The 12,883-nt window shown below is 38.9% G+C and overlaps 1 protein-coding gene across 1 annotated transcript in view; it reads left to right on the plus strand.

Moving 5' to 3' along the window:
• Positions 1-12,883, plus strand: part of LOC126334594 (probable aconitate hydratase, mitochondrial) — a 120,633-nt gene that overhangs the window by 50,553 nt on the left and 57,197 nt on the right. The window contains exon 5 of the mRNA XM_049996986.1: positions 6,333-6,491. Coding sequence (XP_049852943.1) covers positions 6,333-6,491 — 159 coding nt within the window. The remainder of the gene's footprint in view (positions 1-6,332; positions 6,492-12,883) is intronic.

Consider the following 12,883-nt stretch of genomic DNA (forward strand, 5'->3'; position numbering starts at 1 on the left):
CACTTGGAAACTTGCAACTTAGTGTGATGCCAGTCTGCATCCAGTGCAGAATTCACTCTACATATTCTCTCCTTTGTGTTACCACAGATCACACGTGACTGTCCCCATTTGTACTGGGAATGCATGATCTGTGAGAGTCCCGTTTGTACTTGTTGCATCTAGACAGAACACTGAGATTGTGAAATTGCCCACCCTGCTGGTGTCTTATAAAGATGTCCTTGCTCTATACAGAAGTAGCACACAGTTCTTATAACAATACCCCCCCCCCCCCCTCCCCCCAGGTTTCCATGTTTCAAAAGACGTTTAGAATGTATTGCAAACATTGGCCACAAAATAGTGGCAGGAAACATGTTCCCAAAAATGTTTCAAATCATGTTGCAAGTATAGTGTGGAGACAGCTCAATGACATTTTTACCTGCTAGCTGCTCCACGATAGCATTGTTTGTCATTGTATTGAGGCACAATAGTCTCTCTTATTATTTTTACATGTTGAAAGTGGAATAATTATTCTACTAGTTACCTATTTTGGTACAGTACTACAGCAAAATACATGATTTTATTGAATATCAAGTTTTAAGCATGGAGGTCAAACTACATTTTTACTGCTAACAAAGTGCTGCTGACCATCAATGATTCGTTCAGCCATTGCTGAAAATCTTAGTTTCCCGGTTTGTTGAGTGTAATGTTGGCCTTCAAAAAAGTTTCCACTGTCTTTTTGGGCCAGATGCCCAGTTGCTTTTCTTCTTCACAGCTTCAGAACTGTTACTAATTGATGACTGCCACTTCATTGGCAAACTGCGCTGCTTCATTTTGTTGCCCCTATGTTCTTCACTCTGCACATGTTTCAAAATAGTGTCTTTATGCTCCCATGAAATTCTGCTGTTGCAGCATTTGCAAAAATAAAAGTGAATCAAGAAAATAGAGCTGATTTATTGCATGCATAAAACCATTCGGTTTCGAATACTGTATTTACTCAGATCTAAGCCGCACTCGAATCAAAGCCGCAACTGAAAAATGAGACTCGAAATCAAGGGGAAAAAAATTTGCCGAATCTAAGCCACACCTGAATTTTGAGACTCGAAATTCAAGGGAGAGAAAAGCTTTAGGCTGCACCTCCAAGTTGAAACAAAGTTGGTCCATTGTAATATGAGAGACAATTTAGGTCGAATGAATGATGATACAGCTGCAGTAGTTTGGTTCGAGTCGTAAGCTTAGCGGTTAAGCTTTATCAGGTAGCCATTGCTATGCGTCAGGCGCTCCATCTATTTATACGGGTACCCTTCCTTTTTCACGTGCTTCGTCTGGTTTGAATTGATTGCTTATGTTTCTTTGATCTGATAAGTGCTGTTCTCTTTGTTATAGGTGAAAATGTGTTATTGTACTGTGTCATGTATTGTTTGTTGCATTCTGATAATATGTGTTTACAACCTGTCGCCACTCGCGGCATGGCTTGCTTTTGTGCGCGCTACCGCCACTTACAATTAAAAGAGAGAGAGAGAGAGAGAGAGAGAGAGAGAGAGAGAGAGAGAGAGAGAGAGAGAGAGGAATTGTCTCATTAGCGAAACAATGGCAAGAGACTGATATTTGTTGTTACTTACACTGCTGCTTTCTTTGATAATGATCAACAAGAACCAAATAATAGACTGCGTATGATAGATGTTCTGAACGAGAGTTTAGCTAAAATTTTTCGCCATTTGAGAATCTTTGCAGACGCCTCTTTTGTACATTACATTCTGCACAAAAATTAGTCATCTTAGATTTAACAATCTAGTCAATTGCCGTGCTTCATTTCTGACTGTATCACTATTAGGCATAAGAATAATACGAATATAAACATGACATGATATGTATATTCTTCCGCGTTTGTTGTTGTCTGAAACTAGTTTCGTAGTTTATTAGGCAAACAGGATTTAAATGAGATAACAGCAAACACAAAAGAATACATGGCAAAATGTTTATATTCGTATTATTCTTATAGTGAAGAGAATACTGCATGTGATTCAAAATTCATAAAAGTTCCTAGTAGCAACAATCTCTTCTCACTGGTAGGAAAAAATTCAGAACGTGGAGTTGGCCATATTGACAAACATCCCAAACAGTCTTGCCAGTCGGATTTTCATAGTACATTGAAATTCTGCTACATTCGAAGATGAACGATACGGAACTTGTATTTACGTCGTTGGATAATGTATGAAAATGAAAATGCAGTGATTGAAACTCGGGGCGGAGGAAAAAGCAAGTCTTCCACCTTTTTTTAATTTATTTACTGCCTGAGAGGTTTTGGCACCAGTATTTATCTTTGTGCCTGCAAAGCATGCCTGTGTAGCTCTACATATATTCGACGGTAGAAGTTAGTTGTGGCGGCACCTACCAACATTTTTTCAGAAATTCCGCTTACTTTGCACTTGATTCTAAGCCGCAGGCGGTTTTTTGGATTACAAAAACCGGAAAAAAAAAGTGCAGCTTAGATTCGAGTAAATACAGTTCCCATGCACTGTCTTCAGCAGTCATTACATGCTATGGCATTTTCACTTGGGAAGTGCTTTTGCACACAGGGTACAATGAATAGACACAGAATTTCTCAAATGAGATTTCATGAGAATTGTTGAGGAAACATCAATACACTTGAACATCTTTGGGGAACAGCTACAGGGCTGAGAAATGTGTAGAGAGATGAATTGCAACTCAGTAAATAGTTTTTTTTTCTGTGAATGCAGAAACTCTTGCAATGTCTTTCGAAACAATACCAAACTGTTCTAGTGGTATTAAATAATATTTTTGGAAGTTAGTTTGCATTAAGAGCTGTGCTCACAGTGTGACAGGTGCAGAGTTCGTCGTGCTCTTACCCGTATGACAAATGCTGAAATGAAATTTTAGTAATCAGAATTTAAATTGTGTAATGTATTTACATGTTCAGTAGTGGTATTGCCTCAGAAATCTGCATTAGCAATAATGAAACACAGCATTCAACCATGGCTACCACAATGCTACTGCACAAAATATTGTTGAATCCCTAGTGTTGAGAATGAGTGGATACAAAATACCTCTGGTCTCATTTCTTAGTGTAAAAAATGAACTATTGCATTAAACTAAGTTATGTGCTTTCTTTGGCCCTGCCGAAAAAGTCAATATAATCCAAATGTTAGCTGTTAGTTGGCACTGACATCCCCAGATGTATGATGTTTTTTATGTGGCAACAGGGGAAAATGCCGTTTTCTGCGACATTTCATTAAAACCTGCTATTTCATCTTATGTTGCTAACAAGGGAACCTCCCAAACGCACCCCCCTCAGATTTAGTTATAAGTTGGCACAGGGGATAGGCCTTGACAAACTGAACACAGATCAATCGAGAAAACAGGAAGAAGTTGTGTGGAACTGTGAAAAAAAAATAAGCAAAATGTACAAACTGAGTAGTCCATGCGCAAGATAATCAACATCAAGGTCCTGTGGTTAGTGTGAGCAGCTGCGGAATGAGAAGTCCTTGGTTCAAGTCTTCCCTCATGTGAAAAGTATAGTATGGGGAGTCTACACCTAAACAAACATATGTTTTGACAGAGCACAGGGAAAACTGTGCGACTGTGAAACTGTTGCATTCATGTGTTGCAGTTTCTGCGACACTCTTATGTTTTCATCACTTTTTTGGGAGTGATTTTCACATCCACAAGAAAACATAAATCGGGCAAGGTAGAAGAATCTTTTGACCCATTTGCCAAGTGTACAAGTTAGGTGGGTCGACAACATATTCCTGTCATGTGACATACATGTTGTCACCAGTGTCATATAGAACATATCAGACGTGTTTTCCTGTGGAGGAATCTGTTTACCTATAACCTTGTGATCAAATGTTTCCGGTTCCCAATGGAAATGCACGTCCTTTCTTCTACTAATCGCACGGTTTTGCGGTGCGGTCGCAAAACACACACACTAAACTTATTACAGTGAACAGAGACGTCAGTGAACGAATGGACAGATCATAACTTTGCGAAAATAAAAGGAAGTAAACTTTTCACTCGAGGGAAGACTTGAACCAAGGACCTTTCGCTCCGCAGCTGCTCACGTTAACCACGGGACCAAGGTGCTCCTGCGCTCACATTGTCCTTGATGTTGCCTATCATGCTTATGGACTACTCGGTTTGTATATTTTGCAAAAAATTTTTTGTAGTTCCACACAACTTCTTCCTGTTTTCTTGATTGATCTGTGTTCAGTTTTTGAAGGCCTATCCACTGTGCCAACTTACAACTAAATGTGAGGGGGGTGCGATGGAGAGGTTCCCTCGTAAGAATCATGTACGTCATGTTACTTTGTTAAAAACTGCTGATTTTGCATTGTGTGTTGCATTATCTTCCAAATAAAATTTTCGTGTTGCTAGATGTTGTATACCAAAAAATTTGTCATTATCTTACAGCAGCACAAAACATAACATTAGCTTTAGCATATTTTCATTGTTGTCCTCCACAGAGTAATTGCCCACAAAACAGGATCATAATTCTGGAAATCAAAGTTCCCTGTCTGTTAAGCTGGAAAGATTACAGGTGTGTTAAATAGCTAATGAATATCAATATATCAAAAGTGAGGGTGTTTATAGTTTATACTCTTCATTCTTATGTTCATTCAGTAAATTTGTCATTTTATTTTTGAGATGATCTTCCTCCATACTTTATTAAAAATGGCGGGAAAGTGGCACATTGCTCAAGTACAGATTGGGAAACATTAAACAGTTAAGGTGTTTGCACATTTCCATGATTTTTACTGTTGGACCACTATATATTTCACTGCAACTGGCAGAGCATTCACTAAGCTTTTTTAACAGAAGAATGTCTGCTTAATGTCTGGTAGTCTTATCAGACTTCTAGGTCATGGCAAATACACACTCCTGGAAATGGAAAAAAGAACACATTGACACCGGTGTGTCAGACCCACCATACTTTCTCCGGACACTGCGAGAGGGCTGTACAAGCAATGATCACACGCACGGCACAGCGGACACACCAGGAACCGCGGTGTTGGCCGTCGAATGGCGCTAGCTGCGCAGCATTTATGCACCGCTGCCGTCAGTGTCAGCCAGTTTGCCGTGGCATAGGGAGCTCCATCGCAGTCTTTAACACTGGTAGCATGCCGCGACAGCGTGGTCGTGAACCGTATGTGCAGTTGACGGACTTTGGGCGAGGCTGTATAGTGGGCATGCGGGAGGCCGGGTGGACGTACCGCCGAATTGCTCAACACGTGGGGCGTGAGGTCTCCACAGTACATCGATGTTGTCGCCAGTGGTCGGCGGAAGGTGCACGTGCCCGTCGACCTGGGACCGGACCGCAGTGCCGTAGGGGACCGCACCGCCATTTCCCAGCAAATTAGGGACACTGTTGCTCCTGGGGTATCGGCGAGGACCATTCGCAACCGTCTCCATGAAGCTGGGCTACGGTCCCGCACTCCGTTAGGCCGTCTTCCGCTCACGCCCCAACATCGTGCAGCCCGCTTCCAGTGATGTCGCGACAGGCGTGAATGGAGGGACGAATGGAGACGTGTCGTCATCAGCGATGAGAGTCGCTTCTGCCTTGGTGCCAATGATGGTCGTATGCGTGTTTGACGCCGTGCAGGTGAGCGCCACAATCAGGACTGCATACGACCGAGGCACACAGGGCCAACACCCGGCATCATGGTGTGGGGAGCGATCTCCTACACTGGCCGTACACCTCTGGTGATCGTCGAGGGGACACTGAATAGTGCACGGTACATCCAAACCGTCATCGAACCCATCGTTCTACCATTCCTAGACCGGCAAGGGAACTTGCTGTTCCAACAGGACAATGCACGTCCGCATGTATCCCGTGCCACCCAACGTGCTCTAGAAGGTGTAAGTCAACTACCCTGGCCAGCAAGATCTCCGGATCTGTCCCCCCCATTGAGCATGTTTGGGACTGGATGAAGCGTCGTCTCACGGGGTCTGCACGTCCAGCACGAACGCTGGTCCAACTGAGGCGCCAGGTGGAAATTGCATGGCAAGCCGTTCCACAGGACTACATCCAGCATCTCTACGATCGTCTCCATGGGAGAATAGCAGCCTGCATTGCTGCGAAAGGTGGATATATACTGTACTAATGCCGACATTGTGCATGCTCTGTTGCCTGTGTCTATGTGCCTGTGGTTCTGTCAGTGTGATCATGTGATGTATCTGACCCCAGGAATGTGTCAATAAAGTTTCCCCTTCCTGGGACAATGAATTCACGGTGTTCTTATTTCAATTTTCAGGAGTGTATATTCTGTTACATACTGTGGGGGGATTACTGGAAAATTTTGAAGAATATTGTGACATTTAATTACATTCTGTTGCAGATTATTCTTGAGAATTATGCATTCCCAGGACTGCTAATGATTGGTACTGATTCTCACACACCAAATGGTGGTGGACTTGGTTGTCTGTGTATTGGAGTTGGTGGAGCTGATGCTGTTGATGTTATGGCAAATATTCCATGGGAACTCAAATGTCCGAAGGTAAGTTTCAGAAATATATATGTTCCTTTTTTTTGTCATCTGTGCATATGATGAATATGATGTAGTAAAAAGATGCCTTTTTTAAAAAAAGCTTTTTCTTTAGGCACAAAGCTATGGAAAGGATAGATTGCTACCTGCTATAGGGCCAATACGTACCAAGTGGTCCAGCACTGGTTGCTTGACCACCTCAGAAAAATTTTATATTTTCTGTGTGAATTCCCCAATGTTTAGTAGTCACAAAAATATTTTTTTTTAAATTTATTATTTTGAAATGGCGGTCAATTTGTTCCAGGCCGCATACATGCATTTCCAAGCATCTACTCTTTCTTTTTTTTTTTCTTTTCTTTTTACAATTATTCAGTTGTGGATTGGCGTAAGCCTTTCAGATAAAATGCATTTAGTTCAACACACTCTGGGCTACATATTAACATCATTATTCCTTAGTTTAATGTATGCTTTAATATATTTTTAATAGTTCAAAGTTATCAGCAACAAATTAAAAAAACACAATTTTTGCACAGTAGTTTTCCAAAGAAAGAATAATTTCTCAGCTTTAATATTTTTTCTGCTATTATACTGTGTAGTATAGTTACTTTTTATGGAGTATTAATGGTGAGCAGCAAACACTTAAAAATACTCTATTTTAAAAAATGGATTTTTTTTTATTTCTTCATTTTGTGGCCTACAATATCTTTGTTGGTGGACCAGATAAAAATCTGAAAATTTCACAGTTAATAGACCTTTATGATATCAAACTTCAGTATAAATTTCAACTTTGAGATTCAATTTGAAGTTATGGAAAAAAGATTACAAACATGAGTTCTTTAAATCTGAGATATCTGATAGGCTAATCAAATAAAGTATACCAATTGCATAATGTAATTACAGTAGCTAATGATTATTTATTGAAACAATGCTGTGGTAATTGCTTCAGCAGGCTAACAATTGTATCTGCAAGCCCATACAAGTCTGATTGTTGTCTTCCCCCTTACACCATCAATTGTCTACTCACACTTATTTAGCTAGAAGTTCATGAAGTGTGCAGTTGAAAAATGGTGCCCCAGTGTTCTGTTGGTGTTATTAATGAAACATGTCATAAAAATGTGTATGGAGTGTGTCCTAAAGACATTACTTTAATCGAAGATTACAGTGAAGAAGAAAAAGTGTTCTTTTACTTAAGAGTTGGCCCAGAGGTCAAATCAACATGCACGTACTATGAAATGAAATATTTAACAAAATTTTATCACCTTTTTGGTTAGTCTTGCATGGACCCTTTTGAGAAACATAAGAAACCTATAACAAAATGTCTGCGAGAAATAACATTTGATCATTATTCTAAAAATAAAAGCCCTTTTGTCAATCTCATACCAGGAAAATCATTGTGTCCAACATGTTATTCTAAGATATTTGTAATTCACAAGACAAATGATAGCGAAATCTCAGATACATAATTTTGTGACTTATCAGCAACCAGCTTGTGAAATCTTGGGTATATTGTCTGCTAGTAAAATTAGAAAACTAAGTAAAGATAAAAGACCAAGTGCCTTAAATACAAAAATTGAGCAAGTGGCAGCTACAGTCAAAAAGAATTTGGAAGTTTCATTTCATCAAAGTACAATTAGTACTAAAACAGAGGGAAGTTCTAAAACTTCACCAGCGGAGTATGGTGATTTGATAGAAAAACTAAAAACTAAATGCAGTACTTCAAACAAAGAGGATAAAATTATCAGTTTACTGCCAAATTATTAGAGTACAGTAAAAGCTGGTGATGAATTTAATGTGTCAGAATGTCTTGTTAAGTTAACAAGGCAGTTAGTAAAAGAACAGGGAAGTTTACCAGCATTACAAAAGAAAAGTGCATCTAATTTGGTAGATGAAAACACAGTCAATAAAGTTGATAAGTATTATGACTATAACAATAACAGCCGTTTGATGTCTGGCAAAAAATACTGTGTTTCTGTGAAAGAAAATGGTTCTAAGAGTCAAAGACAAATAGGTTAATATTGTGTAATTTAAATGAACTATTTACTGAATTTAAAAAAGAAAATCCTGACATTGATATTGGAAGATCAGAGTTTTGCGAGTTGAGACCAAGATTGTGTGTTGTTGCAGGGGCATCTGGCACCCATAATGTTTGTGTTTGTTTGCATCATCGGAACCTAAAGTTGATGATAGATGGGGCCAATGTTAGAGTTGACTATAAAGACCTTTTGGAAGTTATGGTATGCAGTATTGACAGTTACACTTGTATGATCAAAGGAAAATGCGAAGATTCTCCAGGTAAACAAGCCTTACTTGACACGTTTGAAGAATCCAAGGAAGACAATTTGATGCCTGACAATATAAAATACAGACAATGAGTGACACTAGACAGAATTGAAATAGTGACCGTCATACAATCACGAGAAGAGTTTTTTGAAGTGTTGGTGGCAAACCTTGAAAATCTGAAAATGCATAATTTTATTGCAAAAGGTCAAAGTAAATTTTTGAAAGACAAAAAGCAAATGTTGGCAGCTGATGAATGCTTAGTTCTTGCTGACTTGCCAGAAAATTATTCCTTTGTCATTCAAGATGAAGTACAAGGGCACTACTGGGTAAACAAGCAGGCCACAGTTTATCCATTTGTATTCTATTATAAAGATGAAGATAAACTAATGAGCCACAGCTTTTGTGTCATAAGTGACTACCTTGAACACTACATAACAGCAGTGTACATTTTTCAAATAAAATTAACAGACTACATTAAACAGCACCACCCTTCCATAAAAAAACTGATTTGCTTTTCGGATGGGGCAGCAAGTCAATATAAAACCAAAGAAATTTACTAACATCTCCTTTCATAAAGAAGATTTTGGGTTTGATGTAGAATGGCACTTTTCCACTTCGTTCCATGGGAAGAACGCTTGTGATGGTGTCATGGGTATAACAAAGTGTGGCAAAATAAATAAAAAAATTAAATTTATAGATTTTTTTGAAAAGAGAGAAAATTATGGAAATGGCACTTTAACTTTAAAATTTTTGAAAGGCTTTTTTACTGACTGTATTGACTGGCTTGACTGCAGATAAATTCAGTGGTGCGTGAAATTTTGCCTGTAATATAATTTACAGTTCCGATTAATAATATTTTTGAATTCTACATCATTGTTGAGTTAGAGTTCTCACCTTAGACGTAGAATTAGTCCTTCTGCCACAATATTAATTCTTTAGTCGCCATCGATGTTCTTCTCTTTGTTGACCGTGTGTATCTTTCTAAGTCGGCATCGGTTGCCTTCACGAAGGCAGTGGAAACAAAGGAATACAATGCTACGTCGCTTTAAATAATTCTCGTATAACTTAGATACTTCTCACTATTTTTTATTCACAAGACAATAAGACTTGCTGTGCTCATCGCACAAACCATAAATACTAACGAGATGGCTGCCTTTCCGCACACACCAAAAATTAGGTCTGTCCCCTACAAGGTACAATAGAAAGTGTATCTTGACTCCTTGTTGGAGTATGAAACAAAAGAGACTCCAGTATGAACATAACAGAGATTATATTCTACTCCCCTCTCAATTTAATCTTTGGCGGATTCACACAACTTACTGAAGTATAAGATCACATCAACTTCGCCTGATAGTGAACTTCATCAGTGTGGAAAACTTGTACAACTGGTTCTTCAAAATAAAGACATAGTGGCTTGTGTTTACGATGAACAGTTAGTCCAGTGAAACTGTCAGAAAAAAAAGCCTGTTCCTTGCAAAAGGTAGAGTAGAAGATTTTATTTTTTTAACTCGCTCATATTGTTGGAAAGGTTAGAAAACCAAGCTTGACCAACAAAATTTCTCTTGGGAAAACTTTCTGCAGTCAAAAAAACTTCGAAAATTTTGGACTTTTTTCAGTTTTTTCAAAATATCTGTTTCATTTGCTCCTATCACTTTGACATCTATTTTCTTTTTTAAAGAGCACAAAATTCTCTACAAATTTGATTCTTACCATTTTTTTCTACTCCAAGTATCTAAGGCATTACAGCGCCTCAAAAAATACCAATTTTTCAAATTTTGAGCAAAGTGGCAAATTACCTAATTTTTGAACACTGTTATTTCAGTTTATATTTGTGTAGTATAAACATATTACTCATCATTTTATTCATTGGAATTTGCCATCTCACTCGCTGCAGGGCCAGGACAAACAGCATCATATTCAGTAACTGTGAACACATTCACGTCGGATTACGTGAAGTTTGTTTGTGTTACAATATGTAACATGATTGCATGCAGGTGCCGTGCATTTTCTACAGTTGATTGACGTTAATGATCAGTTATAAGAAAAAGTATGTAGGAATTGTTCTTTAGCAGACAAAAGCATATTTATTCTTAGGCGGGCGGAAGGCGATTATCTCTGGTGATTGTTCACAGCGTGCTGACATCTATTAGCACACAACAATAAGGGTCCTACAGTTTGGAGTTGCTTCCATTCCGTATATGTTGTGGTGCTGAAAATAAGTATGTCTGACATGAATTTGTGTTTCATTTGCGAAAAAACTGTGGTGAATGGTGGACGCAATGTGAAAAAGAAAGGACTGAGCACACTTATCGATTGTAGTGCTAAATGCAGGGAGTCTGCTCACACCCGTTTTTTGAAAACGCTCAGTGAAGTGATGGTGCATGAAGCATGCTACAAGAAGTACATTAATGAGAGAATGAGAGCAGCTAGCATTCGACATCCTCAGGAACCAACAGGCGTGCTACGTCAGTTGCAGGAAAAAGGTCAGTTAAATTTCAAAGAGAAATGCTTCTTATGTGCAAAAGGGAATTCTGATGACCTTTTTAACCAAGCAGTTAAGATTGCCATTATGCCAAACGAAATTTTGTTTACAAAGTAATGAAATTGGAAGTGCAATAGGCAGTATTAGAACAGGCTAAATGATGTGGTGATGAATTTGGTCAACAAGTAATAGAGCGGATTCAAAATGTAAATGATTTGGTTGCTGCAGATGGGTGGTACCACAGATTTTGCTACAGAAAGTTCTTTCACCATGTTTGAAAGAAACGAAGTTAGCGACCTCCAACACAAGTAGATGAAGGCATGGAGGCTGTATTTGCCTACCTGGAATCCAATACAGAAGAATGTTAGTTTTCTATGGACGATTTGTTAGAGCAAATACCCACATCACCTCGCCCTGATATTCGAATTGTCAAGGCTCACCTTTTCCATAAATATGGTGACGATGTGGTGATAGTTGAAACAGCTTCAAAGCCAGCAGTCGTATGTTTCAAGAATGTTGGACACCAACTACTCAGTGAAAATTGGTACACCAAAAGAAATTCAGATCCTCAGCAAGAAAGACTACGAATCGTCAAAGCAGCTGCAAATATCATATTAGACAATATAAGATCAGTAGTGTACGATGTTAAACAGTACCCTCCCTCTGATAATTTTTTATGTAATGTAGAGTCTGTCATAACAGAATCTGTAAGATTGCTCTTTGGAACTATAATTTTGAAACACAAGCGGTCTCCCAGAAAATGGGGGAAAATATGTGTTTCTGTTGCTCATGCACTCATAAGTGCTGCGAGGCCACATTCATTTATTTCATCACTTTTGACTGCTAGTAGTTCGTACTTGTACGGGAAGTTTGGCTCAAAACATCTCACCCAGGTTTTGTCTTCCCTTGGCTTTGCAGCATCTTACACGGAAGCTGCCCTATTGGAAGTGTCTTCAATCCTTCAGCTTGACAACGAAGTGACGCATTTTGCCAATTTGTGTTTGATGATGCAGATTTCAATGGAAACACCCTTGGTACTTTTCATGCAATGGGAGGTATAGTGTGTGTTACTCCTCATGATGCCTTGCTTCCTCAGAAAAATATTAACAAGTTGAATCATTGTCCCTCAGCTCAACTTGTTAGTGAAGCCGGAAAAAATGACATACAGACATCCCACAGAACACAAGTTGGAGAGCTGAAGGCTATATAAATTGAAGATTTGGACATAATTGCTCCTGCAAAAGGTGAGATCATCATCTCAACAGCGGAAATTAAGTGGTTATATTGCAAATGGTCTCAGAATGCAGTTGTTTCAGGATGGAATGGTTACATGGAACGCTTGACGGCAGGCAAAGAATATGAACGTTCTAAAATAAAGTGTCTTCAATTTCTTAATTCATCACCAACCTATTATGACACCATATATACTGCTCTGATGATAGCTCGAGATGCATGTAAAAGACATAATCACATTTGATCAGCCACTGTATTGGAAGGCAAGGGATATTGTGGAGATTGACCTTCTTAAATTTCATAATGTGAAGGTCTGACTTGGGAGGTTTCCATTTCCTTATGTTGTTCATGGGATGTATCGGTATGATCATGGGTGGAAGTGGATTAAAGGACTTATTTGGTGTAATAT

This window comes from Schistocerca gregaria, chromosome 2 (assembly GCF_023897955.1).
Source record: "Schistocerca gregaria isolate iqSchGreg1 chromosome 2, iqSchGreg1.2, whole genome shotgun sequence".
NCBI classification, from domain to species: domain Eukaryota; kingdom Metazoa; phylum Arthropoda; class Insecta; order Orthoptera; family Acrididae; genus Schistocerca; species Schistocerca gregaria.